At 35.4% G+C, this 25,765-nt stretch overlaps 5 protein-coding genes and 1 long non-coding RNA gene across 6 annotated transcripts; 3 read left to right on the forward strand and 3 right to left on the reverse strand.

Annotated features, from left to right (window-relative positions):
* Positions 1–2,210: 2,210 nt before the first annotated feature.
* On the reverse strand, positions 2,211–4,157 carry LOC124448345. Its single transcript, XM_046999356.1, has one exon. It carries the CDS (start codon positions 4,086–4,088, stop codon positions 2,310–2,312), a length of 1,779 nt encoding a protein of 592 aa, XP_046855312.1. The 5' UTR covers positions 4,089–4,157; the 3' UTR covers positions 2,211–2,309.
* Positions 4,158–5,064: 907 nt separating this feature from the next.
* On the forward strand, positions 5,065–10,568 carry LOC124448440 (GPN-loop GTPase 1-like). The gene is made up of 5 exons (XM_046999455.1): positions 5,065–5,215; positions 6,985–7,223; positions 7,938–8,157; positions 8,978–9,221; positions 9,537–10,568. Exons 1-5 carry the CDS (start codon positions 5,114–5,116, stop codon positions 9,824–9,826), a joined length of 1,095 nt encoding a protein of 364 aa, XP_046855411.1. The 5' UTR covers positions 5,065–5,113; the 3' UTR covers positions 9,827–10,568.
* Positions 10,569–10,876: 308 nt separating this feature from the next.
* On the reverse strand, positions 10,877–13,780 carry LOC124448438. The gene has a single exon (XM_046999453.1). It carries the CDS (start codon positions 13,249–13,251, stop codon positions 11,452–11,454), a length of 1,800 nt encoding a protein of 599 aa, XP_046855409.1. The 5' UTR covers positions 13,252–13,780; the 3' UTR covers positions 10,877–11,451.
* A 393-nt stretch (positions 13,781–14,173) lies between these two features.
* LOC124448439 (GPN-loop GTPase 1-like) lies at positions 14,174–19,476 on the forward strand. The gene is made up of 5 exons (XM_046999454.1): positions 14,174–14,348; positions 16,121–16,359; positions 17,041–17,260; positions 18,225–18,468; positions 18,953–19,476. Exons 1-5 carry the CDS (start codon positions 14,247–14,249, stop codon positions 19,240–19,242), a joined length of 1,095 nt encoding a protein of 364 aa, XP_046855410.1. The 5' UTR covers positions 14,174–14,246; the 3' UTR covers positions 19,243–19,476.
* A 744-nt stretch (positions 19,477–20,220) lies between these two features.
* On the forward strand, positions 20,221–25,379 carry LOC124449387 (dynein regulatory complex protein 10-like). The gene is made up of 4 exons (XM_047000309.1): positions 20,221–21,091; positions 21,950–22,183; positions 22,989–23,060; positions 24,215–25,379. The coding sequence occupies exons 1-4, from the start codon at positions 20,258–20,260 to the stop codon at positions 24,497–24,499; spliced, it is 1,425 nt and encodes a 474-aa protein (XP_046856265.1). The 5' UTR covers positions 20,221–20,257; the 3' UTR covers positions 24,500–25,379.
* On the reverse strand, positions 22,771–23,602 carry LOC124449388. The gene is made up of 2 exons (XR_006949376.1): positions 23,474–23,602; positions 22,771–23,405 (listed from the first exon to the last, which is right to left on the reverse strand). It is a non-coding gene; the product is annotated as an uncharacterized LOC124449388 (long non-coding RNA).
* Positions 25,380–25,765: the final 386 nt, after the last annotated feature.

Genomic DNA, 25,765 nt, shown 5'->3' on the forward strand with positions numbered 1-25,765 from the left:
GTATTTGAACTTTCACAAGAAGAGCCTCCATAATCCACATTGACATGTCAACAAGCATATGTTAACTGATTTGTGCTAACTTCTGTAACATTCCTCAATGGTATAGAAATGCCATGCAGTCAGTTAACATGCAGTCAGTTAACATGCCGGCAACACATCCCTTTAATCCCAAATCTCCCAATTATTGCTAACAAGTAAAAGCACTATTTCGTAGACTACTAGAGGTACAACTCTCTTCTGGTCAGTCTTGAAGAATGGACATCAAGGTAAGAAAGAACATATTGTGTCCATGGATAATTTATTTCCCTTTTTTGCAACATCTTGACGAAGACTTGGTGTTCTAGAAACATATAATAATATGGAGATATCGTATTAACATTTAAATATTTTTCCATTAACCGTCTGTATCTTTCCTACAGATACTCTTGGTAGTTTAAATGGAATTTTGATCAAATATTTTAGTACGTATGTTAAACATCATACTTTTTGTTTTGTTTATCCATTCTTATTTTAAGAGTTATTATGATATCACTCACATCGCTGCCATCTTTCATCTTTATGTTCTGCGATTATCAACAGTTCATTATGGCAAGCACTTTTTAAATTATTTGATTTAAAACTGAATTTCCGAACTGATGACTGTATTTGAAATTAAGCATGGACACTCGGGGTACGATTTTGACGTCATAGAATTTTTTTCATTCAATGCCAAAGTTACCCAATGATGTCTTGCAAACACTCACATTGTAATACCACAATAAAATACCAAAAGCATAAAAAGCCAAGTGACGACAAAGTATTTAGCAAAGACAATAAAAGCAAAACCTGAGAGATTAGACGTAAGCACAAGCATAAGCATAAGCATGACTAAGCACAAACCGAATGACGAACAAAACAAAACGCCGTTTTTGTTTTTTAAATCTCACTAGGACAAAAAATTAACGTTTCTTGCTCATGCTTGTTTTTATTCTAGAAGATACCGGGCATGATGACGCAATGTTTAACTGCAGACCATTAGACATGAGAATCGCGATTACCTTACAAATACCTACATTCATTAAAACGATTCAAATTCTTCCATTTAACTACAACGAAAATCGTACAACGATATCTTCATATTCGTAATTTAGGTATTAGCTACCGCCAAGAATCCATGCTCCAACAGAATGATCTTCCGAACGATTCATCAATTATCGTTATTCACCAAAATTATCGTTATCCATTTTGTCTATAGAATAATTTCATCAATACCAATTTCTTCAAAAGACACCGAGGTTGTATCATCTGCCCGAACGTCCTAACAAGACCTTTCCCAAACTTTTCACCAACCCAACGAAAACCTTGACTTCAACAGCTAGACATCCTTACTCGAGAAATATCAATGAGAAAATAGCAGGCAGACCAGTTGCACTGCTAGTTGTTTATAAAAATTTAATCCTTATCCACCTACATGATCAGAGTATATGATTGGTTCAAACTTCAAAGTGCTATGAAAAACAGTACACTACAAAAACGATAAATCTAAAGAGCGAGAAAAATTGTTTAATTAGCCCAATTTGAAGAAAGCAAATTCATATAGGTGGTGTACAACCATTCTCTTGGGAGTGAGAGAACAATGGAAGTTTAGCCATGTTGGATGACATTTGCATTGTAAATAAAGAAAATCCTTTGTTAAAATATCCAACATGGCGGCCATGACGTACTTGCATACCAAATTTTAAGTAGATATTTTCACAAAATTTTTTACAGTCAAATGAAATTGCAAATGCAAATTATTTCTATTTGAAAGTTATAAAAAAAACAAGCAAATTTACAGATGTGGCTTAGGAGGCTTTAATTCGTGAATCTCGAAGTATTTATTGAGAATTTTACGCGCAAGCGAAACATCTTTTGTTATTTTGAAAAGTACGGTACATTTTTTACGATACACGCAGTCCATAAAGCTCAAAAAGTATTCGATTATGATATTACTTCCGTAAACATTTTGATATCTCCATTACTCTGCTCCCTACAATTAACTTTCCATGACGCAAATGAGACTCCTTTTGCGTCAATGCAATGTTTATTCCAGTGGTTGACAAAACAAATATTAATTGTAAAACATCTTAAAATTTTGTCAAAATAGGCACAAATGCGTACATGTGGGTAGCCATGACTTACGCAGTTTAGATGCTTTATGTAATGGCCTTTTTAAAAACAATATTCAAAGATAAATTCGTCATTTTTAAATTAACATAATTAATGTTTATATTTCTGCCTGCACATTGGCATGAATTGTAAAGTTCGTTTATGATATTGTCCAAGTTACATTACTGTTCAATATGCATTCCCTTGAATGGCAAAACTTCAGCTACAAATTCTGATCTACAAAAATTCATGGAAGGAAAATAATCCCATGAAGAACTACTTCCCATTTTAAAATGCTCTGCCGAATGGAGGATGCCATTATCAGACCGTCCTCCCATAACAACAATTATATCTCCTGTGATGACTGCACAGCAAGAAGATCTCTTGTTTAACATAGATGGTAATTTGGTGATCTTGCCTGTTTTAGAGTCATACATAATAACACTTCTCATAGTGTTCAACTTTTTGTTAGGGTAGGTGGATACACCACCAAGAATAACAACTTGATCTCTCCATTTAACTGTAGCCATTTGTGTAAGCGGATGGGGTAATGGAGGCATTTCCTTGCATCTGTTTGTCTGTGAATCAAATGCCAACACACTGTCCAATAATTTATCGCCATCTGTTTTCCCACCAATTATCAAAACTATATCCTCGAAAACCTCACAACCATGAGATTCTCGAGGCTCGGGCATGAAACATAACTCTCTTACAACGCGAGATGTGCTGGGGTTAAGCTGTAATTTACAAATCTTATCTGATATTTCTTTCTCATTGTGATTATCAGTATTAGGAAATTGAACACCTCCAATATGTAGAACTTGCTGCCGACAGACAATATTTTTATGCCCTGTGCATCGATAAGGAAACAAAGACAATCCTGCCCAAGTCAGAGGCAACTCGTTTAAATTCAATATACTTACAAAGTGAGGAGCCCGATCTAATTTGGAATCAGAGCGCCCAAATCTTTTTTGTAAAGGATCATCTCCTCCAATAATGAACAACTGATCTTTCTGAATACATGATGAAGCATTTGCACGAACTATTTTCATTGGTGATACGTTAAACCAATCCTCTTCTTCCCATGAAAATATTTCCACCTTTTCGATTGAGCCAAAATATTGATTACACCTGTGGTTACCACCAGCAACTAAAATATCGTGAGTAGTAGGTGTGCTAACTATTTCTTTAGTTGGTGATGTTACTGCTACAGCAGATTGATGTGTTGAATTCATCTCCTCCAACATCTGTGCTTTGTCATCATTTATTTTTTCAGAGTTTTCAACCATTGTAGCAAGATTTTGTTGAAAATCTTTTATTTCCTTCATTGATACCATCATTTCTTTCTGGATTTTTACAAATTGACTGGTCAATTTTTCATCAATTTTTCGATGTATCTCTGTTAATGCTTCGTTCATTTGTGTTTGCATTTTTCGAAGACATTTTTCAACTTTACTGTCAAGATCTTTTATACTTTGTTGTAGTATAGCGACATCTTTACGCTCATTAAAACAATTTTTTCTGTATTTGCATATCTCAGTTTCATGAATAATCTTGTCTTGTTTATTTATCTCTTGACCACAACCTTCATTGGAGCAAAAAACAGGAGCAAAGCCACAATTCTCCACATGCTTTTGAAGATTTTCAACGTTTATAAATTCAACACAACCTCGACTAACGTAGTCGCAATTGATCTTCAACTTCGACAAAAAATTATTTATAATTCTCGCCTGCCGTAGTGTAGCTTGGGTTAATTCTTCTTGACATTCAGGACAGTTAGGTGAATTTATTCGTAAATGCTCTTCGATACAGTAACAGCAAAATATATGATCATTGTTCCGACAAATTCGTCCATCTTTTACAACATTTAGACAAATGGAACAAAGAAAATTTTCGTCCACACTGCTCTCAAATCTTGACCTTTCGTAGCCACGATTATTATCTTTCACGCAGTAAGCCATGCAGTGAAAGTAATGTAATGTGGAAAAAAAGAAGAACCTTATAAACAGATATTTATCATAAAAGTTACATTAGCTGGATAGTAAAGGGTGAGCGAGCGTAAAATAGAATAGTTTTGTCACTCCAATTTCACTTCTCTGGTGATTAAATTTCGCTATTTAGGTATCCATTTCACCGCAAGAAAGAATTTTCTTGGCAATATTATGACCAAATTTGCTAGATTTTTGATAACAATATTCAACTACCATACGTAATGATGGTCTTTTAAGAAGTAATGAAGTATATTGCTATTTGCTAATCATTATCAATCGTACATTAATTTAGTAATCTACTGGTATAAATAAGAATTCCACAAAGGTTAAAGACATAGAACGATATCACTATCCAAGACCCAGACATCTCGTTTGTATTTGTTGACCTTTCACTCCGAACTGTTGCACTGTTGGTTAACATAATATGCGTTCTTCATGCCATGTTTCAATATCTACAATCGACCCTCAGATTTATCACTTTTTATGGCAACACCAAATTGCAATAACAATTTTCCTCTTCCACAACTTAACTGTCTCATTGAAGAACTCACTTATTTCAACATACAATTAGACATGTTAACAGCAACTTGGCTGAGCTTATTGCGAGTAATGTTTGCAGTGAAACACTTTAATCCTGTTTTTAATTTCTCATCTTAATAAGCATATCATATAAATCTATTTGTAAACGTTCCACTCACTGTCCTTCCACTCAACTAGGCAATCTTAATTTCACTATTTGCCCATTCAGGGATAAATTCAGGTAAATATTCAAATAAATTCGCCGCTCGTTTGTCATTTAAAAACAAGAAATTTTCTGTGACGTTTTTGCGTGCGTCTGTCTACTTATAGATCATAGCTCTCGACCAATGAAATTTCTCAAGTTCTTCTGGTTATTAAATATAAAAATAAACAAATACACAAATAGTCATACAATATTTTCGATCTCTTCACCAATCTTCTGCCGTCTGCAAGCGCGCGGTTGTTCTATAAACAAGATGGCAGAATGTGAATATCCAAACGTCAAAGAACCAAGTGAAAAACCTGTTTGCATTATTACGCTAGGAATGGCTGGCTCTGGTAAAAGTACATTTGTACAGGTTAATTTTTTAAAAAAGTTCTTATTTATTTGAAGAATACGTAATGTAGTTGAGAAAGATACTTGTTTGCATGTTTACACTTGTTTGCATTGCATATTTGTTGCATTTACTTGCCGTTGCATACATGTGTTATGTGTAGCCGTGTAGCGGTCCAGGTAGTGCGCGTAGCCAGCGTAGGTTGTCAATATGGCTATCAACTTGGTCCTTTCTACACTGTGCTGGGCATAAGTGCACAGAAAAACAAAAATTTGTCAGTTAAACTCATAGCCAAAAAGCTTTAAATTACCCACCTAGCTTTTACGTACGTTTGGCAATTTCTGGCCTGAATTTTCCAACTTTCTATTATTTCTGTCCAACTTTTACTTCATGATGGGGAATGCTGCTCCACTCTGCCTTAGCAGCTATTATGCATTGTGATATTATAGTTATGATAATTACATTATATGCAAAGTTTTCAGTTGAGTAGAAAGGAGTAAACTCAATTCAACTGAAGATCTTATTTACAGCACTTTTAAATGTTCTTTATTACACAATCAGAAAATTGTCTCATAAATTTATGTCTCACGAACAATTTACAGGTGCATTTATAATGCATGGGTGAAACTAGAATGTTAAGTGGGAGGGAGGGAGGTGAATATTTATATATTCAGCTGTACTCTGCAAATTTCTTTTGAAATTATAATCACTAACAAACCATATCAGTCAAGCAGAGTTGATTATACGAATATTCACCCCCTCACTTAATGTTCTAATTTCATAAGGTATAATGATAACATAAGTCAGACGTGTGAGTTTAGATACAATAATTTTCAAGAATTCACTTCTTGGCCATTACCTAGTGAACCTGTATGTTGAATTTACCTGTTATCTGGACAATTTTAACGTAAAGTTTCTCATGGTCAATTAGCTAATGCTTAAGCATGTACAGATATTGGAAGCTAATTATTTGATAAAATGAATGTAATAATTGTGCAACAGGTATCCTATGTCCATGTGTCTCACTCCATAGAGTAGAGAACAAACTGTAAGGCCACAACTACACTTGTAATTATTACAGTAGCTTGTAGTCAATAGCATTTTCTGACCAATAGCAATGTTGACTTGGGTAACACAGGCCATTGAGAAATCTAATTAAACATATAGTACTGGGCTGCACATAAATAATCTTATTGTAACCTGGCTTTTCCATTGTAGAGCAAATGTACCAGGTTGCTTAGTCAGTAGAGGATATTGGGCATGCAAAGCCATTTAAAATTCTTCAAGTGTTCCAAACAAAGGGAAATTTGTCAAAGATGTTTTAGTTGATTTCATACTTGTAGAGAATCTGGGACAGACAGAAATTAATGCTGACATCTTAATGTTAATGACATTTTAATGGGCACATGTTAATGCTGAAATGTTAATGCTGACATGTTAATCCCAGGCAGTCATCAATTATATTCATAGCAAGACTTGTATAGCGCAAGCCCAGGCACAGGTCTTAAAAATGGTGGGGAGTGTTCTAAATTTTAGGAGCAAGTTTTGTAGTCTTCTATCAGTTTCTCAACTTATCTTTCATACATATTAACCAAAGCTGTCTAACCACCCCCATCTCTCCCTTACCCCTAATGTAAACCACTGAGTACCCAAGCTTCTTGTTTTGTAATAACAGGATATGTGTTTAGGTTAGGGCTTAGAAATGCATTTAAAAGTCTTAAAATGCTCCACACAAAGGATCTTTTTGTGTTTATTTTCATATAAATATGTTTTATATGATTTCCAATTGACAGAGAATCAACGCTCACCTTCACGCAAGAAAAGAACCACCATATGTTGTGAATCTTGATCCAGCTGTCTATGAAGTTTCATATCCCACCAATATTGATATTCGTGATACAATAAAATACAAAGAAGTGATGAAGCAGTATGGAATGGGTCCTAATGGTGGGATAATGACGTCATTGAATATGTTTGCCATACGATTTGGACAAGTAATTGATTATATTGAGAAAAGATCTTCGGAGTTCAAGTGAGATACATTTTTATGCATTTCATATTGTAAAGTAGCATGCATGTAGTAACTATTCTGATTGGTTGAAATCCAAGTTCAGGTAAGACCGTAAAATACCAAATAGATCACATACTAGGCAAAGCCGCAACTGAAGAATCTCTTGTCCCTCCCCAAAGTTGAAGAAAGTTTACTGCATAAGTCTTTGGGAAATGAAAGAGAAAAATAATATGGAACTTTACGGTATTCAAATGTCTACATTCCAGCAAACAGATTATCTTTTTCATTTTCTAAACATTGGATAAAAATCGTTTTCATCAACTTTATTGATTCAAAGTACGTATATACTAGTGCAGCTCTGGCTTGCGTCTCTACTGTTGATTAGTTAGGATTAGGGTTAGGATTAGGGTTAGGATTAGGGTTAGGGTTAGGGTTAGGCCACGAAAACGTAGTGCACAGTAACGTAGCCAGCCGGCAAGTTTTGGGCGTGCTACGTGTTATTATTTGTTGAGAAATCTTTTGTTTTTACAGTGATTAGAGATGGACACATAGAATTTAGCATAGCAGGACTTAATTTTCTGCCTGACTACGCCAGTAGATAATTACACCCACACATCCTCCCTATTAATGACCTTAGCCCGTATGTTAAGGAGTTCTTTGGTCACCCCTGTCTATTGTAGCCACTGAATAACTTTGGACATTTTCACTGACTGGCTTTAATTTTTTAATATTCAGACATGTCTTCTTCGATACTCCTGGTCAAATCGAGGTTTTTACGTGGTCAGCATCTGGAGCTATCATCACTGAGTCCCTCGCCTCGTCATTCCCCACTGTGGTTGCCTACGTCATGGATACGTCACGATGTGTAAACCCCGTTACCTTCATGTCCAACATGCTTTATGCTTGTAGCATCATGTATCGCACTAAACTTCCTTTTATTGTTGTCTTGAATAAGGTAAAAAAAATTTCTTAAAATGTAAGTAACGGATCTACTCTCTAGCTTCATTGAGATGCGATTTAACAGAAAAATCGAATTGTGGGTTAGGCAAAATTGTTACAGGTGTTTTCTTATCATGTCCTTTGATTGCTTCATTCAAAATCGTCGTATGTTCTTGCTAGGATTTGTTGTGTGCATTTGTCTCGACTTATAGCGTTTGGCGATTATTTTAAAATTTTCTTTAAGGCAAAAGGGATTAATTCAAACTGGTTAAAAAAAGTTTATTATGAAAGACAACGTAGTTTCATTTTCTAGACAAAAATGTTCCCACATTTTTTATTAATCTTAAAGAAGTCACTAACTCATGTTACAGCGCTATTCTTTGTCCTGGCCCTTGCTCATAGGAGGTTGTCACATTCAAGGGCGTCGGAAGCGAGGGTGCAGGAGGAGGCTAAGCCTCCCTCCACTTTTCTTAGAAGAGTCAGTCCCCCCTCCCCATTTAGCATTAAAATAGCAAAATTATAAAGAGAGTGTTTACTAATAGTCTATTTTGACCATAAAACATGTGTATCTACAATGCAGCCGAGTTGATTTCTAAAGAATCACGCAGGAACCTTTTACAATTCTTTTATTTCATTAGTTTGTTATATGCGCGATTGGTCAAGTATCGTTGCTAAAATTCAATATTGCGTTTAATAATGTTCTACATTGGTACTCATAATTTCTAACATACCCCCACACGCACACACACACACAAACACTTTTATGTTTTTTCCTACACCCCCGGTCACATTTGCTTGTTTATTACCAAACAAAATGGCCGTTTTTAAATTTCTAGACAGATATCGTTGATCATAAATTTGCTCAAGAATGGATGAGTGATTTCACTGCGTTTCAAGAAGCCCTTTCCCAAGAGACTTCGTACATTTCCAGTTTATCCAGTTCACTCAGTCTTGTTTTGGACGAGTTCTACGTAGGATTACGAAGTGTTGGTGTCTCGTCAATGACCGGTGCTGGTGTTGATGATTTTTTCAAAGCTGTTCGCGAAGCTGTTGTTGAATACAAAACAGATTATAAACTTGGTAATTTGACATGACAAGACTTTCTCAGACCTTACAAATCTTTATTAACTGATTTTATCTTATTTCTTGTATATTTCAGAGTGTTAAGACTGTTCTTGTTCTCTGTTGTTCATTCATAACTACCTACACTGACACACGTTATTTTATTTTTTATATATTTTAGATAGGCTAAAGACTGTTCTTGTTCTCTGTTTGTTCGTTCATCACTACCTAAAATAACACACATTATCCAATATCTTATACGTTTATGCAGTGTAAAGACCTATCTCGTTCTAAGGTGCTCTAAACCACGCCATTTTTTTGTAAATATTTTAGAGTATGAGAGACTAAAAAAAGAAAAAAAAGACTCGATGGAAAAGTCAAAGAATGAACAACTTGAAAAATTGCGCAATGATATAGGGCGTGGTGATTCGGTTCCCATGGAAACCTGGATGTCCACAGAGAAGCAGTTGCCAACGAAGAGGAATCCTGAAATCAGCCTTGGCGCGTGTGATGAGCTGGATGAAAACATGGCTGAGGAGGAAGAAACTTCGGACGATCTTTTAGATCAAGTGTCATTTAAACGTTTCCTTAGCAGAGAACATGAAAAATCGACCAAAACGTAATTTACATTTGATAAATGCAAAGATACCACATCACATGGGAAGACAAAGTTTCTCCAATCCGTGCAACAAGTTATGGTCTGATCATCAACTGATTTCTTATTAACGAATGATGACGACAAATATTTTTTTGGCTTCAATTTTTGGCTTCGGTTATCATTCCAGTAATTTAAATGTCGAGTTCACTGCGTCTGCCACAGCCGCTGTTGCGATCTTGCTTGTGACCGGTTTTTTACCCTTGTTGTAAAAATTTTGTAAGCTTCATTTTGGCGCCCGGGGACATATGTACACCGGCGCCCCCCTCTAGCTATGCCTCTGCAAGTTGTATTGAAATTTGAAAGTTGAAGATGACGAGGACAATTTCAGCCGTGCGAGGCATTTTTAGAAGATAAATACTTAAATTACAACTTTACAACAAAGTGAGAACAAAGGTATTCATGTCCTCAACATATTCATCGATAGTGAAGTTGTTCACGTAGGAACTGGTTGAAAACTTCGCTTCGCTTAATGACAACAGAGGTACTTTAATTCGCATATATTGATGATGTACATCTCGTAGAGTTTGATGATACCGTTTTCAATTTACTATTGTTCATCAAAATTATTTCTATGCCGATTTGTTTTGTTTCTTCACTGATATAATAAAGACGTAATTTGAAATTATTATATCAGCGATGTGAATAACAAAGTGTTGTTAAATAAGTAAATTTGTCGCAATCTACCATAAACGTCATTGCAAATGAAATTTTGGTAGCAGTAGTAGGATTCTGTAATATTTCTACATTTTTTAAGAAGCAGCAGCATCATATAATCTTCAGTTTGTTTCAAAACAATGCAGGTCGACCTGTATCATCTCAATTTTCTGCCATTATAAACCAAGAAAACAAACTTTTTAGGAATAAAAATCTTTGCAGGTCTCTTTAACAAAAATTTTGCTCGAATCAAAAGTTTGTAAAACGAATAAAAACGCAAAAACTGTGATTTTATAATACAAAAGTATAATAAAGTGGGACCGATACCCCCCACGAAGGTCATAATCAGTGGGACCGATACCCGGCTTCAATTATCTTACTAAATTTTACACATGAGGATGCGTTATCCAGTGTAATATACATATCAGTGGTGTAATATACATATCAGTGGTGCGGACACTTTTCGACTCTCACATAGTGGTTAGCCACGCATGCGCAGAGGCTACCCATAAAAACATTTTCATGGGCCAAAATAGGTACGTAGTGCGAACATATGGGTAACTGTGACTTGATGCTTAAATAATGGCGTTTTAAAAACTTAAAATAACATGGTTATTGTCTATCTTTTTCCGATTGATTTCTCTAGCATCATAAAGTAGTAAAACCACGTTTTTTTTCGAGCATTACGTACATTAATCAACACTGGTGTTTTTGAAAGACTATTTATAAAAGATATTTACTATACAGGCTTATAGAAGCCAAGGATACCTTTGGGAGAACTTGAAAGCAGACCAGTGCTGGCCAAAAACATGTAAACTGATCAATATCATTAAGTGAACATGCACATTTTACAGGAGACTGTTTGTTTTTGTCCACCTTGGATGATTGCATCCATGCACATTGGCATCAATTGTAAGTTTTTTTCACTAAGTTACATTATTTTTCGACATGCATTCCCCTAAATGGTAAAACCTCTGCTACAAAATCTTGTCTAAGTTGATTCATGGAAGGAAAGTAATTCCATGCAGAACTACTTCCCATTTTAAAATACTCCACAGAATGAAGGGTACCATGATCAGACCGTCCTCCCATGACAACTATAATATCTTCGGTAATGACTGCACAGCAAGAAGACCTCTTGTTCAACATGGATGGTAATTTAGTGATCTTGCCTGTCTTAGAATCATACAAAATAACACTTCTCATAGTGTTCAACATTTTGTTAGGGTAGGTGGATACACCACCAAGAATTACGACTTGATCTCTCCATTTAACTGTAGCCATTTGTGTCAGTGGATGGGGTAATGGAGGCATTTCCTTGCAACTGTTTGTCTGTGAATCAAATGCCAACACACTGTCCAATAATTTATCATCCACTGTTTTTCCACCAATAATCAGAACTATATCATCAAAAACCTCACAACCATGAGATTCTCGAGGCTCAGGCATGAAACATAACTCTCTTACAACACAAGATTTATTGCTAGTGTTAAACTGTAATTTACAAATCTTATTTGATATTTTGTTCTCAAGATGATTGCCTGCGATATAAAAATTAGCACCGCCAATACTTAGAACTTGTTGTTGACAAACAATATTTTTATGCCCCATGCATTGATAAGGAAACACAGACAATTCTTCCCATGTCATAGGCAACTTGTTTAAATTCAGAACACTTACTATGTAAGGACCAGGATTTAGTTTGGAAGAAGGACAATTACGACCTGTCTGTGGACATTTTTTACAGGGATCATATCCTCCAATAATGAACAACTGATCTTTCTGAATAAATGATGAAGGAATTGCATGAAATTTATTCAACAATGATATTTTAAACCAATCCTCTTCTTCCCATGAAAATATTTCCACACTTGCACTTGAAATACCTATACCACCACTCGAATGACCACCTGCAACCAAAATATTCTGAGCAGTAGGAGATGTCATTATACCTTGAGTTGGTGATGTTAATGTTACAGAAGTTTGGTGTGCTGAATTCATCTCCTCCACTATCTGTGCTTTGTCATCGTTTACTTTGTCAGAGTTTTGAGCCATTGAAGCAAGATTCTGTTGATAGTCTCTCATTTCCTTTATTGATTCCATGATTTCCTTCTGGATTTTTGCAAATTGAATGGTCAATTTTTCATCGATTTTTCGATGTACCTCAGTTAATGTTTTATTAATTTCAATATGTGCTTGCATTTTATGAAGACATTTTTCAACTTTACTGTCAAGATCTTTTACACTTTGTTGTAAAATAGCGACATCTATACGTTCATCACAATTACCAACTTTTCTCTTTTCACAAACTTCAATTTCATGATAAATCTTGTCCCGTTTATTTATCTCCAGACCACATCCTTCATTGGAACAAAACGTTGGGGCAAAGCCACAGTTCTCCACATGTCTTTGAAGATCTTCAACGTTAATAAATTCAAGACAACCTCGACTAACGTAGTTGCAATTGATCTTCAACTTCGACAAAAAATTATTTATAATTCTCGCCTGCCGTAGTGTAGCTTGGGTTAATTCTTCTTGACATTCAGGACAGTTAGGTGAATTTACTCTTAAATGTTCTTCGATACAGTAACAGCAAAATATATGATCATTATTGCGACAAATTCTTGCATCTTTTACAACATTTAGACAAATGGAACAAAGAAAGTTTTCGTCTACAGAAGTCTCAAATCTTGACCTTTCGTAGCCACGATTGTCATCGTTTACGTAATAAGCCATGCAGCAAAAATATTGTGAGTTAGGATGAAAACAAAAATCTTTATACAAAGGTGTTGTTAAGCGCGAGCGACTGTACGTACCGTCCGCCACTCCTACCGGTCTAACGATTTTTTATTTATGAATTATGAGGAATATATCTACATTAATACATATAAAACATAAAATTAAATAAAAAGTACATAAGATAAATGGTGCTCAATATCTTTATGGATAGAGTAAAATTCAAATTTATAACAGTACAAAAATAATAATATCAATAAATACATAAATACATACATACAGTGTGGGTTTTTTTGTTTGTAATGTTCGAAAGCCGTTGCATGAACTCTGCCAGTTAGTAATTAGCTATGTTCTTTTGTACTTATAATGTTTAGACAACGGTTAAATGTGATCTATATAATAAAATCAAAAAAATTTTCTTTGTCTCTCAACACTTGCTTTGAACACTGAAATTTGAAAAGTCTTGTCACAGAATAGATACAACTGTATCTATTCTGTGGTCTTGTTTGCTAATACACGCTTACGTGTCTATAGGATTAAAGAAATGCTATTGGCTAGCTAAATCATGTGATAAAAAGTGGTTGGCAAACAAAATAAACAAGCAAAAAGCTGATTAATGTTGAAATTTGTAATCGAAGACGAAGTACAAAGCAATACTTCAAAACCGGGTTTTTTCTTTTCTTTTAGCTCAAATACGTCCACTGCTTCAACATGGCAATCTTAATTTCACTATTTCCCTATTCAGAGATAAATTCAGGTAAATATTCAAATAAATTCGCCGCTCGTTTGTCATTTAAAAACAAGAAATTTTCTGTGACGTTGTTTGCGTGCGTCTGCCCACTTATAGATCATAGCTCTCGACCAATGAAATTGCTCAAGTTCTTCTGGTTATTTGATATATATAAATAAATAAATACACAAATAGTCATTCAATATTTTCGATCTCTTCACCAATCTTCTGCCGTCTGCAAGCGCGCGGTTGTTCAATAAACAATATGGCAGAATGTGAATGTCCAAACGTCAAAGAACCAAGTGAAAAACCTGTTTGCATTATTACGCTAGGAATGGCTGGCTCTGGTAAAAGTACATTTGTACAGGTTAGTTTGTGAAAAAAATGCTTATTTATTTGAAGAATACGTAATGTAGTTTAGAAAAATACTTTGTTGCATATTGCACTTGTTTGCATTGCATATTTGTTGCATTTACTTGCCGTTGCATACATGTGTTATGTGTAGCCGTGTAGCGATCCAGGTAGTGCGCGTAGCCAGTGTAGGTTGTCAATATGGCTATCAACTAGGTCCTGTCTACACTGTACTGGGCATAGGTGCATAGGAAAACAAAAATTTGTGAGTTAAACTCAAATCCAAAAAGCTTTAAACTACCCTACCTAGCTTTTGCATACATTTGGCAATTTCTGGCCTGAATTTTCCAACTTTCTCTTATTTCTGTCCAACTTTTACTTGATAATGGGGAATGCTGCTCCATTGTGCCTTAGCAGCTATTATGCATTGTGATATTATAGTTATGATAATTACATTATATACAAAGTTTTCTGTTGAGTAGAAAGGAGTAAACTCAATTCAACTGAAGATCTTATTTACAGCAATTATAAATGTTCTTTATTACAAAAATAGAAAATTGTCTTTAAATTTTTGTCTCACGAACAATTTATAGGTGCATGTATAATGCATGGTGAAACTAGAATGTTAAGTGGGAGGGAGGGAGATGAATATTTATATATTCAGCTGTACCCCGCAAATTTCTTTTGAAATTATAATCACTAACAAACCATATCATTCAAGCAGAGTTGATTATACAAATATTCACCCCCTCACTTAATGTTCTAATTTCATATGGTGTAATGATAACATAAGTCAGACGCATGACTTTAGATACATTAATTTTCAAGAATTCACTTCTTGGCCATTACCTAGTGGACCTGTATGTTGAATTTACTTGTTAACTGGACAATTTTAATGTAAAGTTTCTCATGGTCAACTAGCTAATGCTTAAGCATGTACAGATATTGGAAGCTAAATATTTAATAAAATGAATGTAATAATTTTGCAACAGGTATCCTATGTCCATGTGTCTCATTCCATAGAGTTGAGAACAAACTGTAAGGCCACAACTACACATGTAATTATTACTGTGGCTTGTTGTCAATAACATTTTCTGACCAATAGCAATCTTGAGTTGGGTAACACAGGCCATTGAGAAATCTAATTAAACATATAGTACTGGGCTGCACATAAATAGTGCACATTAACTGTAACCTGGCTTCTCCATTGTAGAGCAAATGTACCAGGTTGCTTAGTCAGTAGAGGATAATTGGGCTTGCAAAGCCATTTAAAATTCTTCAAGTGTTCCAAACAAAGGGAAATTTGTCAAAGATGTTTTAGTTGATTTCATACTTGTAGAGAATCTGGAAAAGACAGAAATTAATGCTGACATGTTAATGTTAATGACATTTTAATGGGCACATGTTAATGCTGAAATGTTAATGCTGATATGTTAATCCCAGGCAGTCATCAATTATATTCATAGCAAGACTTGTACAGCACAAGCTCAGGCACAAGTCTTAAAAAATGCTGGGGAGTGTTCTAAATTTTAGGAGCAAGTTTTGTAGTCTTCTATCCGTTTCTCAACTTATCTTTCATACATATTAACCAAAGCTGTCTTACCCCCCTCTCTCTCCCTTACCCCTAATGTAAACCACTGAGTACCCAAGCTTCTTGTTTGTAATAACAGGATATGTTATTAGGTTAGAGCTTAGAATTGCATTTAAAAGTCTTAAAATGCTCCACACAAAGGATCTTTTTGTGTTTATTTTTACATAAAGATGTTTTATATGATTTCCATTTGACAGAGAATCAACGCTCACCTTCATGCAAGAAAAGAACCACCATATGTTGTGAATCTTGATCCAGCTGTCTATGAAGTTTCATATCCCACCAATATTGATATTCGTGACACAATAAAATACAAAGAAGTGATGAAGCAGTATAGAATGGGTCCTAATGGTGGGATAATGACGTCATTGAATATGTTTGCCACACGATTTGGACAAGTAATTGATTATATTGAGAAAAGGTCTTCGGAGTTCAAGTGAGATACATTTTTATGTATTTCATTTTGTAAAGTAGCATGCATGTAGCAAGTATTCTGATTGGTTGAAATCCAAGTTCAGGTAAGACCGTAAAATACCAATTAGATCACATACTAGGCAAAGCCGCAACTGAGGAAACTCTTTTTCCTCCCCAAAGTTGAAGAAAGTTTAGTACGTAAGTCGTTGGGAAATGAACGAGAGAAATAATATGGAACTTTACGGTATTCAAATGTCTACATTCCAGCAAACAGATTATCTTTTTCGTTTTCTAAACTTTGGATAAAAATCGTTTTCATCAACTTTATTTATTCAAAGTGCGTATTTACTAGTGCAGCTCTGGCTTGCGTCTCTACTGTTGATTGGTTAGGGTTAGGGTTAGGCCACGAAAACGTAGTGCACTGTAACGTAGCCAGCCGGTAAGTTTTGGGCGTGCTAAGTATGTGAATTTCAGAACATTGAAATTATTTCTTTAGAAATCTTTTGTTTTTACATTGATTAGAGTTGGACACAGAGAATTTAGCATATCAGGACTAAATTTTCTGGCTGACTACGTCAGCAGATAATCCCTATCAATGTCCTTAGCCCTTATGTTAAGGAGTTCTTTTGTCACCCCTGTCTATTGTAGCCACTGAATAACTTTGGACATCTTCACTGACTGGCTTCAATTTTTTAATATTCAGACATGTCTTATTTGATACTCCTGGTCAAATCGAAGTTTTTACGTGGTCAGCATCTGGAGCTATCATCACTGAGTCCCTCGCCTCGTCATTCCCCACTGTGGTTGCTTACGTCATGGATACGTCACGATGTGTAAATCCCGTGACCTTCATGTCCAACATGCTTTATGCCTGTAGCATCATGTATCGCACAAAACTTCCTTTTATTGTTGTCTTGAATAAGGTAACCAAAATATATTAAAATGTAAGTAACGGATCTACTCTCTAGCTTCATTGAAATGTGATTTAACAGAAAAATTGAATTGTGAGTTAGGCAAAATTGTCACAGGCTTTTTTTACAATGTTCGTTGATTGGTTCATTCAAAATCGTCGTATGTTCTTGCTAGGATTTGTTGTATGTATTTGTCTCGACTTATAGCGTTTGGCGGTTATTGTAAATGTCTGCAGAGTTGCACTGTTGCCTGTAAAATTTTTGTCTTTTTTCACGTGTCAAAGTTGCTTTTTGGCAGCTGTATAATTGGTTACACAGCCACGCCTGTTGCACAAAGCCCCTCGGTGGAATTTTTTTCGACTATTTTAAAATTTTCTTTAAGGCAAAAGGGATTAATTCAAACTGGTTGAAAAAAAGTTTATTATGAAAGACAACGTAATTTCATTTTCTGGACAAAAATGTTCCCACATTTTTATTAATCTTAAAGAAGTCGCTAACTCATGTTACAGCGCTATTTTTTGTCTCGGCCCTTGCTCATAGGAGGTTGTCACATTCAAGAGCGTCGGAAGCGAGGGTGCAGGAGGGGGCTAAGCCTCTCTCCACTTTTCTTAGAAGGGTCAGTTCACCCTCCCCACTTAGCATTAAAATAGCAAAATTGTAAAGAGAATGTTTACTAATAGTCTATTTTGACTATAAAACATGTGTATCTACAATGCAGCTGAGTTGATTTCTAAAGAATCACGCAGGAACCTTTTACAATTCTTTTATTTCATTAGTTTGTTATATGCGCGATTGGTCAAGTATCGTTGCTAAAATTCAATATTGCGTTTAATAATGTTCTACATTGGTACTCATAATTTCTAACATACCCCCACACGCACACACACACACACAAACACTTTTATGTTTTTTCCTACACCCCCGGTCACATTTCCTTGTTTATTACCAAACAAACTGGCCGTTTTTAAATTTCTAGACAGATATCGTTGATCATAAATTTGCTCAGGAATGGATGAGTGATTTCACTGCATTTCAAGAAGCCCTTTCCCAAGAGACTTCGTACATTTCCAGTTTATCCAGTTCGCTCAGTCTTGTTTTGGACGAGTTCTACGTAGGATTACGAAGTGTTGGTGTCTCGTCAATGACCGGTGCTGGTGTTGATGATTTTTTCAAAGCTGTTCGCGAAGCTGTTGTTGAATACAAAACAGATTATAAACCTGGTAATTTAACAAGATAAGACTTTTTCAGACCTTACAAATCTTCATTAACTGATTTTATTTTATTTCTTCTATATTTCAAACTATAAAGACTGTTCTTGTTCTCTATTGTTCATTCATCATTTCCTACACTGACACACGTTATCTTATTTCTTATATATTTTAGTTAGTGTAAAGACTGTTCTCGTTCTCTGTTGTTCATTCATCACTACCTACACTGACACACGTTATCTTATTTCTTATATATTTTAGTTAGTGTAAAGACTGTTCTCGTTCTCTGTTGTTCATTCATCACTACCTACACTGACACACGTTATCTTATTTCTTATATATTTAGTTTGTGTAAAGACTGTTCTTGTTCTCTGTTTGTTCGTTCATCACTACCTAAACTAACACACATTATCCAATATCTTATACGTTTATGCAGTGTAAAGCTTATCTCGTTCTAAGGTGCTCTAAACCATGCCATTTTTTGTAAATGTTTTAGAGTATGAGAGACTAAAAAAAGAAAAAAAAGACTCGATGGAAAAGTCAAAGAATGAACAACTTGAAAAATTGCGCAATGATATAGGGCGTGGTGATTCGGTTCCCATGGAAACCTGGATGCCCACAGAGAAGCAGTTGCCAACGAAGAAGAATCCTGAAATCAGCCTTGGCGCGTGTGACGACCGGGATGAAAACATGGCTGAGGAGGAAGAAACTTCCGACGATCTTTTAGACCAAGAATCATTTAAACGTTTCCTTAGCCGAGAACATGAAAAATCGACCAAAACGTAATTTACATTTGATACATGCAAAGATACCACATCACATGGGAAGACAAAGTTTCTCCAATCCGTGCAACAAGTTATGGTCTGATCATCAACTGATTTCTTATTAAGAAATGAAGTAAAACCTAGACATGACCATCGTTGATTGTTTACGTCATAGAGATGTCAAACAAGGGTTGAATAGTGTAAAATTATAGTCATTGATATTGATGTAAAACAAAGAGATTTTCGGAGATTTGAACTTTGATTTTGGTTCGTCGTGATTTTAGCCTATTAAGCAAGATGAGATTATCTCATCGTCTTTACTCGTCTTTAATGTTGGACCGAGTGCAAATTTCATACCGAATTAAGAGTCTGATAGAGTTGTATTGTAAGTGTTAACGCTTTAGATGGCAAATTTTTCAAAAGTAGTTAACGGTTCCGTTCACTGATTGTTGCATATCTGCTACGCTGCTACAGAAAGGGTTAAGATGTTCGACTTTCCGCACATTCATTGTTCACAAGTTATTTATTTTTGTTGATATTTTTGTTTAACAAACACCAAAATATGTATTTGGAATAACGCAAGAAATGAAAGGTGTTTCCTTAATTACTGTGTTTGGCTGTTTTCACAGGCTTATGCAAACCGAGGAGACCTTTGGGAGAGTTCGACAACAAATCAGTGAAAGTCCAAGACCCAAGATCGAGTACCATCATTTGGACCTGAAAATAACATTACTACAACCCTTAAATACTAGACCGACTCACGCTATTCTGACTTTTCTGTGTCTTAATTTTGGATAATTACGAATGTTCATGAGAATTTCACAATATTTGAGTAATTTCAACCTACCGTATATCACAGCTTTGGCCTAATTTATTGCAAATAGTAAAATTTCAATTATTTTATTTTTTCACTGCGAATGTCAAAAGCAATTGCAAAATTTAAGGAATACCCCCCTGCAGTTTTATCAAAAAGGTGGACAGGGTGGACCGTCTTGTCGCTATAGAAATAGTTGCGAGTAAACAAAGTTGGACAAACGATGGCTGCGTCGACTTTGAAACCTGTTTTAACATCAAAAATCACTTCGAGTGCTTCGCAAACTCCGCTGAGAAGAAACGAAAAACTTCCTAACTTTAAGTTGAGAGAAGCTGGCGATCCTTTGAAAATCTTGGATCCCGAACGAAAGAAGTTGACATCCATTGAATCGCAACGTGTAATGGGTGTAATTGAGGACACTATAAAGCGACTTGAACTATCTACAATTCTTCCTTTTGTAGTGGAAAATCTCGACCGGTTTTCAGTGCGTTTAGGCGCAGATTTGACAAACTTTTTAAAGGAGCACAATGGTCTTCGAGAACAGTATCAAAAAGCCGTATCGCTGTTGCATTTGCAGCAAAAACATCTAGAAAATTTGCATGAGAAATTCACAGAACAAAAGAAGAGACAAGAAACAGAATTCGTTTCATCAAGTAAAAGACGTATTTCTTTTAATACAAAGAAATTGCCAAACGACGTAAGTTATTTCGACATAAATTTAGCAGAAGGAAAGATGAAAGCAGAGTTGAAACAAGTGAACGAATTGAAGGAAAAACTTCAACTTTCTGTTCGTATTATTCTTCGACACTTTGTTCGAGGTCCTACAGACACGTTTCGCAACCAAACCAAGGAGCGCTCTGAAGTTGCTAACGAGATGCTCCGACAGTTGTGTGCATTAAAGAATGCTTTGTTTGAACGCTTGCTTCGAACTCCGTCCGAATTAAAGGAAAGGGAAAGATATTTGAAATTTATCCACCAACGCGAAGTAAAAGTGCGTAAGCATGAAGCAAAATTGCAAGAAGAGCTGAGAATTGCCACGGAAGATATGGAAAACGAGGCAAGTAGATAATTCATAATCTCCCCCTGCATACAAGTTGATCTAATATCATGTGATTATTTTATTGAACAATAATGGGGGGTCCATACAATTTTACATAAAATCTTTCCAAGATAGCACTAAGCTAAGAATATCTTGAAAACATCCTATATTGGCATTGCAATCAAGAGGATGCAGGGGTGCTAGACTCTAGTGGTAGGCAATATTTCTAAAAAATATCAATACTTCTGATAATTAAATTTAGCACCAGGTATCAAAACTATTTTTGAGTATTGACTGTTTCGATATTGGTCACATGATGAGGAAAATGCTGATGAATTGTTTTGATGATTTGTGTCAGTGTGAACTACAAATTGTTCTTCTATCAGTAATTTTTAATGAAATTTGAATACATTACTACTGACTACACCCAAACCACGCCCATGCCATGCTCAACTATTTAGCAAATCCAAGACTCCATTAACACCATCAATTTTGCAACTCATCTGACTTAATAAGATCTTGCAAGATCTTAGCATGATCTTGACATGTGCTTAAAATGATCTTGTCAACATTTTGTGCCATGATCTTGGAAGATAATGGAAAGATATTGAAAAAACTTGGCAAAAATATCTTTGCTGAAGATTGGCATTGTGAAGACATTGTCTAGGCTATATCTTGGCAAGAACTGTCTAAGAACTTGCCAAGATGTATTGTTACTAAAGCTGAAGCAAGATCTCACAAGACCTTACAGATTCTTACGATGAGATAATGTCAAGTTGCTTAATCTGGGCTACTTCTGGTTATCGTTTACATAGTTAGAATTTTGTTGTTGGAGGAAAGCTCACATGTGTATTAAGCTGCTATTTATATTTTCAGCTGGAAAAACACAATGAAACAATTCGCAAACTAAGATTAAACATTTTCAATGTGGAGAAAAAGTCAAGGGAAAGCAATGAAAGGGCAATGAATGAGTCGTCAAAGGAACAACTTGCCCAGCAGAAAAACTCTAATTTAAAAAATTTGAATTTGCAACAAGAAATAATTGAACAGAAGAAACGTATTGATGTATCAGTCACTAAGCATAGAGAAAGTGAACTGGCTCTTCGTAAGGTATAATATGACTGGAGTGTTGTCATACATACAAGGATGCATCTTTGATGATTTTTTTGGAGGTGTGTGGTGTGCTATAGTCTGGTGCCCACTTTGTTTGTGTTGACATGCTATATGTGTGTATTGTTTTTCCCAACTATGGATAGAAAAAGAACAGAAAGTGTTTTTTTTTCATACACTCTAGGGCATTGTGTTCATAAATGCAATTTTTTCTTACCAGATCTAGTCAGATGATTATAAACACTCCCCCCTACTCTGAACTTTGCCAATATATAAAGAAGGTGGGAGAGTCTAAGCTTATCAGACCAAATCTTGTAAAAAAATTGATCATTTATGGCCACACTGCTCCTGGTTGTATAGTGGGTGATGCAGGTTATACTACCACATTTTGTTGTTGCATCAGCACAACTTGACAAAAGTCCCAAACACCCTTTTGCCCAGATGAATCATTATTAACAATCAACCATATGTACGAAATTTAGTATTCAAGACTGTTCCATCTAGGCTGAAATGAAGATGAAAGGCCTTTTTAAGTGATGTGTTAGTAGCTGTATTACGTAGCTATTTTATTGTTTACACAAGAGAAGTTATTTTTCGAAAGGTGATTCATCACTCAGTGTATTGACATTTCCTAGGGAAATTGGAAATTTGTAGAAATTTCATGATGACTATACGTCTATCACTGTGAATAATTCATTATAGATCACAAGCTTTCTACCTTAAACTGATTCTTTCATCTCTATTTATTTCCACAAACGGTTTTGTGTATTAACTTGTTTGTCTTTGGTCTTGCTGTATTTTCCAGAAAAGGTTCAAGGTTGAAACAGAAGTAGAAAATTGGATACAAAAGTATGATACTGACATGGATGAACGACAGGTAGGATGCATGTTACAACAAGTACATCAAGAATAAGTTTAAAGAATGGTTTCCCGCGCTTTTCTTCTATTCGTCTAATGACATCAGAACTTCGCCCAGTGGGTTTGCAAGGCTTAGGGGGAAGTTGAAAGGGAAAAAAGGAAATAAGCAAGTGCAGAGAGTCATCACTTGCCGTTTTTTGTTTCCATGCTTTTTAATTAATTGTAAGTATATGTGCGAACGGTGAAATGTATTTTAGATGCATAAAGATGAAACAGCTTCGTACCACTGAATATGTTTCTTAACAGAAGGTTCACTTGTGTAAGAACCTTTCATGTTTTGTTCCCCACTTTTCTGAAGCAAATTCTAAGCGATAGAAAATATATATGGTTGTTTAAAAAAATATATTATTTTGCACTAAAAAAGCTTGGTACCTTATCTCTTTTCCAAGATGATAACTCCTGTTAAAAATTTCGGCAAACTTTTTCTTTAAACGTGAATTATTAGTAAAAATACATTACTATTCCATATTTATTTCGTGAGAGTATCTTGCTGGGCAGTCACGCATGCGTAGTGAAAAACGCCACGATTTTAGTCGAGTGGGCCTTCTGTTAGCAGTCTATTCTGTGATCGTAGTAAAGGGAACTGGGATGATTTGATTAACGTAATCATAGAGTTAATAATTAGTAAGTTAAAATCACGTGAAAAGGGGGTATTTAGATTCAATAAGTATGGACTGTAATTACTGTTTTTTTGTCGAGTACGATTATCTATTTGTGAAACAGTGATTAATAAAATATATATAAAACTTATGAGTGTGTTGGCTATCGACTTAGCTTCTATACCGCTCCCAATTCCTACTTAGAATAGACACAGTTGGTTCGTCAATGGTAAAATCATCCAGTGTTGCTCACACAACTCTTGAACAAAAAGCTTAATAATAGGAAAGTAATTGCGGCTTTGTTCTTCTCCTTAGCCCATCTTCTCAGTGTAGGGATTCGTTACTCTTCTGACTGTTTCGCATGGGTATGTCATGGTTGGCTGTTTGCATAGTTTCAATTCGCATAGCCATTTTTGATATTTCTCTTGTAAAATACTCACTGTTTATCACAAGCATGATCAATGGTACCGTAATTTTCCAAGCCCGCATTTAACAATAATTAACTAATCTTTAGGACGAGCTTGATCAGTTAGACGAAATTTACACGAAAGAGAAGAAGCAGTTGAACGAGCTCGAAGAACGCTTCAAGGCTATGGAGACGGAATACAAGGACATCATGGAGTCGAGGAGGATTGCTCGTGAGAAAGCTGAGGAGGCAAACAGGGAGCTCCAGGCTATGACAAAGGCAGCTACTTTGATTCAATCATTTTGGCGCGCGTTCAAAGCACGAAAGCAACTAAAGAGAAAAAAGAAAAAAGGCAAAAAAGGAAAGAAGGGAGCAAAAAAGAGACGAAAATGAAGAAATATGTTTTTGTTGGTGTTTTTCCACTTATACTGCTCGTATTTTTTCACTTCACTTCAGTAACTCAATGACTGAAAGTAACCCTTAATTAGCAACGATTGTTGAACACGATCACTTTGCTATTTGTCATCGTTAATGAGAAAACAGAAAATCGACGAATCTATACACGAAAAGACAGAAAGGTTCGCTGAGAAGAAAACGAAAGCTGCTGAATAAAAAGTGAAGAATTGATTTGACATAAGTGAAAATGACGTGCTATACATAACTGGAAAGTTTTGTCTAAACAAAGACCTTAAAACGTAGTTGGGTTGTGATTCGCTGACGTATGTATAACGAAATCTTGAAACTTCTCTAGGGGGCAGAAACGTCGATGGAAAGAATTAAAGGTAAGAAATCGATTCCTTTCCGAGACAAGTCAGCTGTCTTGTGTAAATAAACCGTCCGCGGTTGAAGAGATGAAATACGAAGATTAACTTAGTGTCTCTTAGGGCTGAATTCAGGGGCCGGTAGTATAAAGCTCTTAGCTACTTTTTAAATACCATTTTTGCAGTTAAAAACCACGCAGTTATGTAAGTCGGTTGTATAAAAAAGTAGTTACCGCTAACTGCAGTTAAAGTATTTATACAACCGGCCCCAGCTGTCATGTTTTTTACATGTAAATATTGTAAGTAATTAAATGTTTTTGAAATTGGCGTCTTCATAAAATATTTATGAACAATGCCGCAACTAAAACATTTCAAAACAGTGTTATCTTGCTGACCAATCACCTTTATGATTTAATAAGTGTGTTTGAAAAGATTTACAATTTTATGTTCGTTTACCTACATTTTGTAAACAAGAGTAAGAATCAAACATTAAAATAATTTTTCACTACGTATTTTACGCGTTGTTTGCGATCGCACGCGTTGTTTGCGATAGGAGCATTAAGGGAATGGGGCAGTAACTAGTCTTTTCGGCAGAAAAAGCCAATCCGAGAATATGATTTACATATCTAAGTAGAAGTTGATGAACACTCAAATCATTGTCACCAGCTGAAACCTGGCTGAAACTACTAAAAAATATATTAAACACTTCATATCTCTCAAACATCTCTTGTTACAATGACAGACAACCTGACGCGTTTTTCAACGACTTACATGTTATAAGGTAACATATTTTACTGTAATTGTGACCTTAAAGACTTGAAATAAATTAAAGAGTCTTAGATAAGCATCCCCAGCGAGCAATACAGTGCTATAACATTTTACAACCTAATTTGAGATA

Source organism: Xenia sp. Carnegie-2017, unplaced genomic scaffold, assembly GCF_021976095.1.
Source record: "Xenia sp. Carnegie-2017 unplaced genomic scaffold, XeniaSp_v1 HiC_scaffold_23, whole genome shotgun sequence".
Lineage (NCBI taxonomy): Eukaryota > Metazoa > Cnidaria > Anthozoa > Malacalcyonacea > Xeniidae > Xenia > Xenia sp. Carnegie-2017.

What these genes read in the sequence shown, in the direction of transcription:
- LOC124448345 (XM_046999356.1), bottom strand. Translation starts at nt 4,088, where the DNA reads ATGGCTTACTGCGTGAAAGATAATAATCGTGGCTACGAAAGGTCAAGA.
- LOC124448440 (XM_046999455.1), top strand. Translation starts at nt 5,114, where the DNA reads ATGGCAGAATGTGAATATCCAAACGTCAAAGAACCAAGTGAAAAACCT. An exon ending in TTATTGTTGTCTTGAATAAG is followed by an intron (nt 8,158 to 8,977) that starts GTAAAAAAAATT and finishes TTAAATTTCTAG; the next exon opens with ACAGATATCGTTGATCATAA. An exon ending in CAAAACAGATTATAAACTTG is followed by an intron (nt 9,222 to 9,536) that starts GTAATTTGACAT and finishes TAAATATTTTAG; the next exon opens with AGTATGAGAGACTAAAAAAA.
- LOC124448438 (XM_046999453.1), bottom strand. Translation starts at nt 13,251, where the DNA reads ATGGCTTATTACGTAAACGATGACAATCGTGGCTACGAAAGGTCAAGA.
- LOC124448439 (XM_046999454.1), top strand. Translation starts at nt 14,247, where the DNA reads ATGGCAGAATGTGAATGTCCAAACGTCAAAGAACCAAGTGAAAAACCT. An exon ending in GTAAAAGTACATTTGTACAG is followed by an intron (nt 14,349 to 16,120) that starts GTTAGTTTGTGA and finishes TCCATTTGACAG; the next exon opens with AGAATCAACGCTCACCTTCA. An exon ending in TTATTGTTGTCTTGAATAAG is followed by an intron (nt 17,261 to 18,224) that starts GTAACCAAAATA and finishes TTAAATTTCTAG; the next exon opens with ACAGATATCGTTGATCATAA.
- LOC124449387 (XM_047000309.1), top strand. Translation starts at nt 20,258, where the DNA reads ATGGCTGCGTCGACTTTGAAACCTGTTTTAACATCAAAAATCACTTCG. An exon ending in CGGAAGATATGGAAAACGAG is followed by an intron (nt 21,092 to 21,949) that starts GCAAGTAGATAA and finishes TTATATTTTCAG; the next exon opens with CTGGAAAAACACAATGAAAC. An exon ending in GTGAACTGGCTCTTCGTAAG is followed by an intron (nt 22,184 to 22,988) that starts GTATAATATGAC and finishes TGTATTTTCCAG; the next exon opens with AAAAGGTTCAAGGTTGAAAC.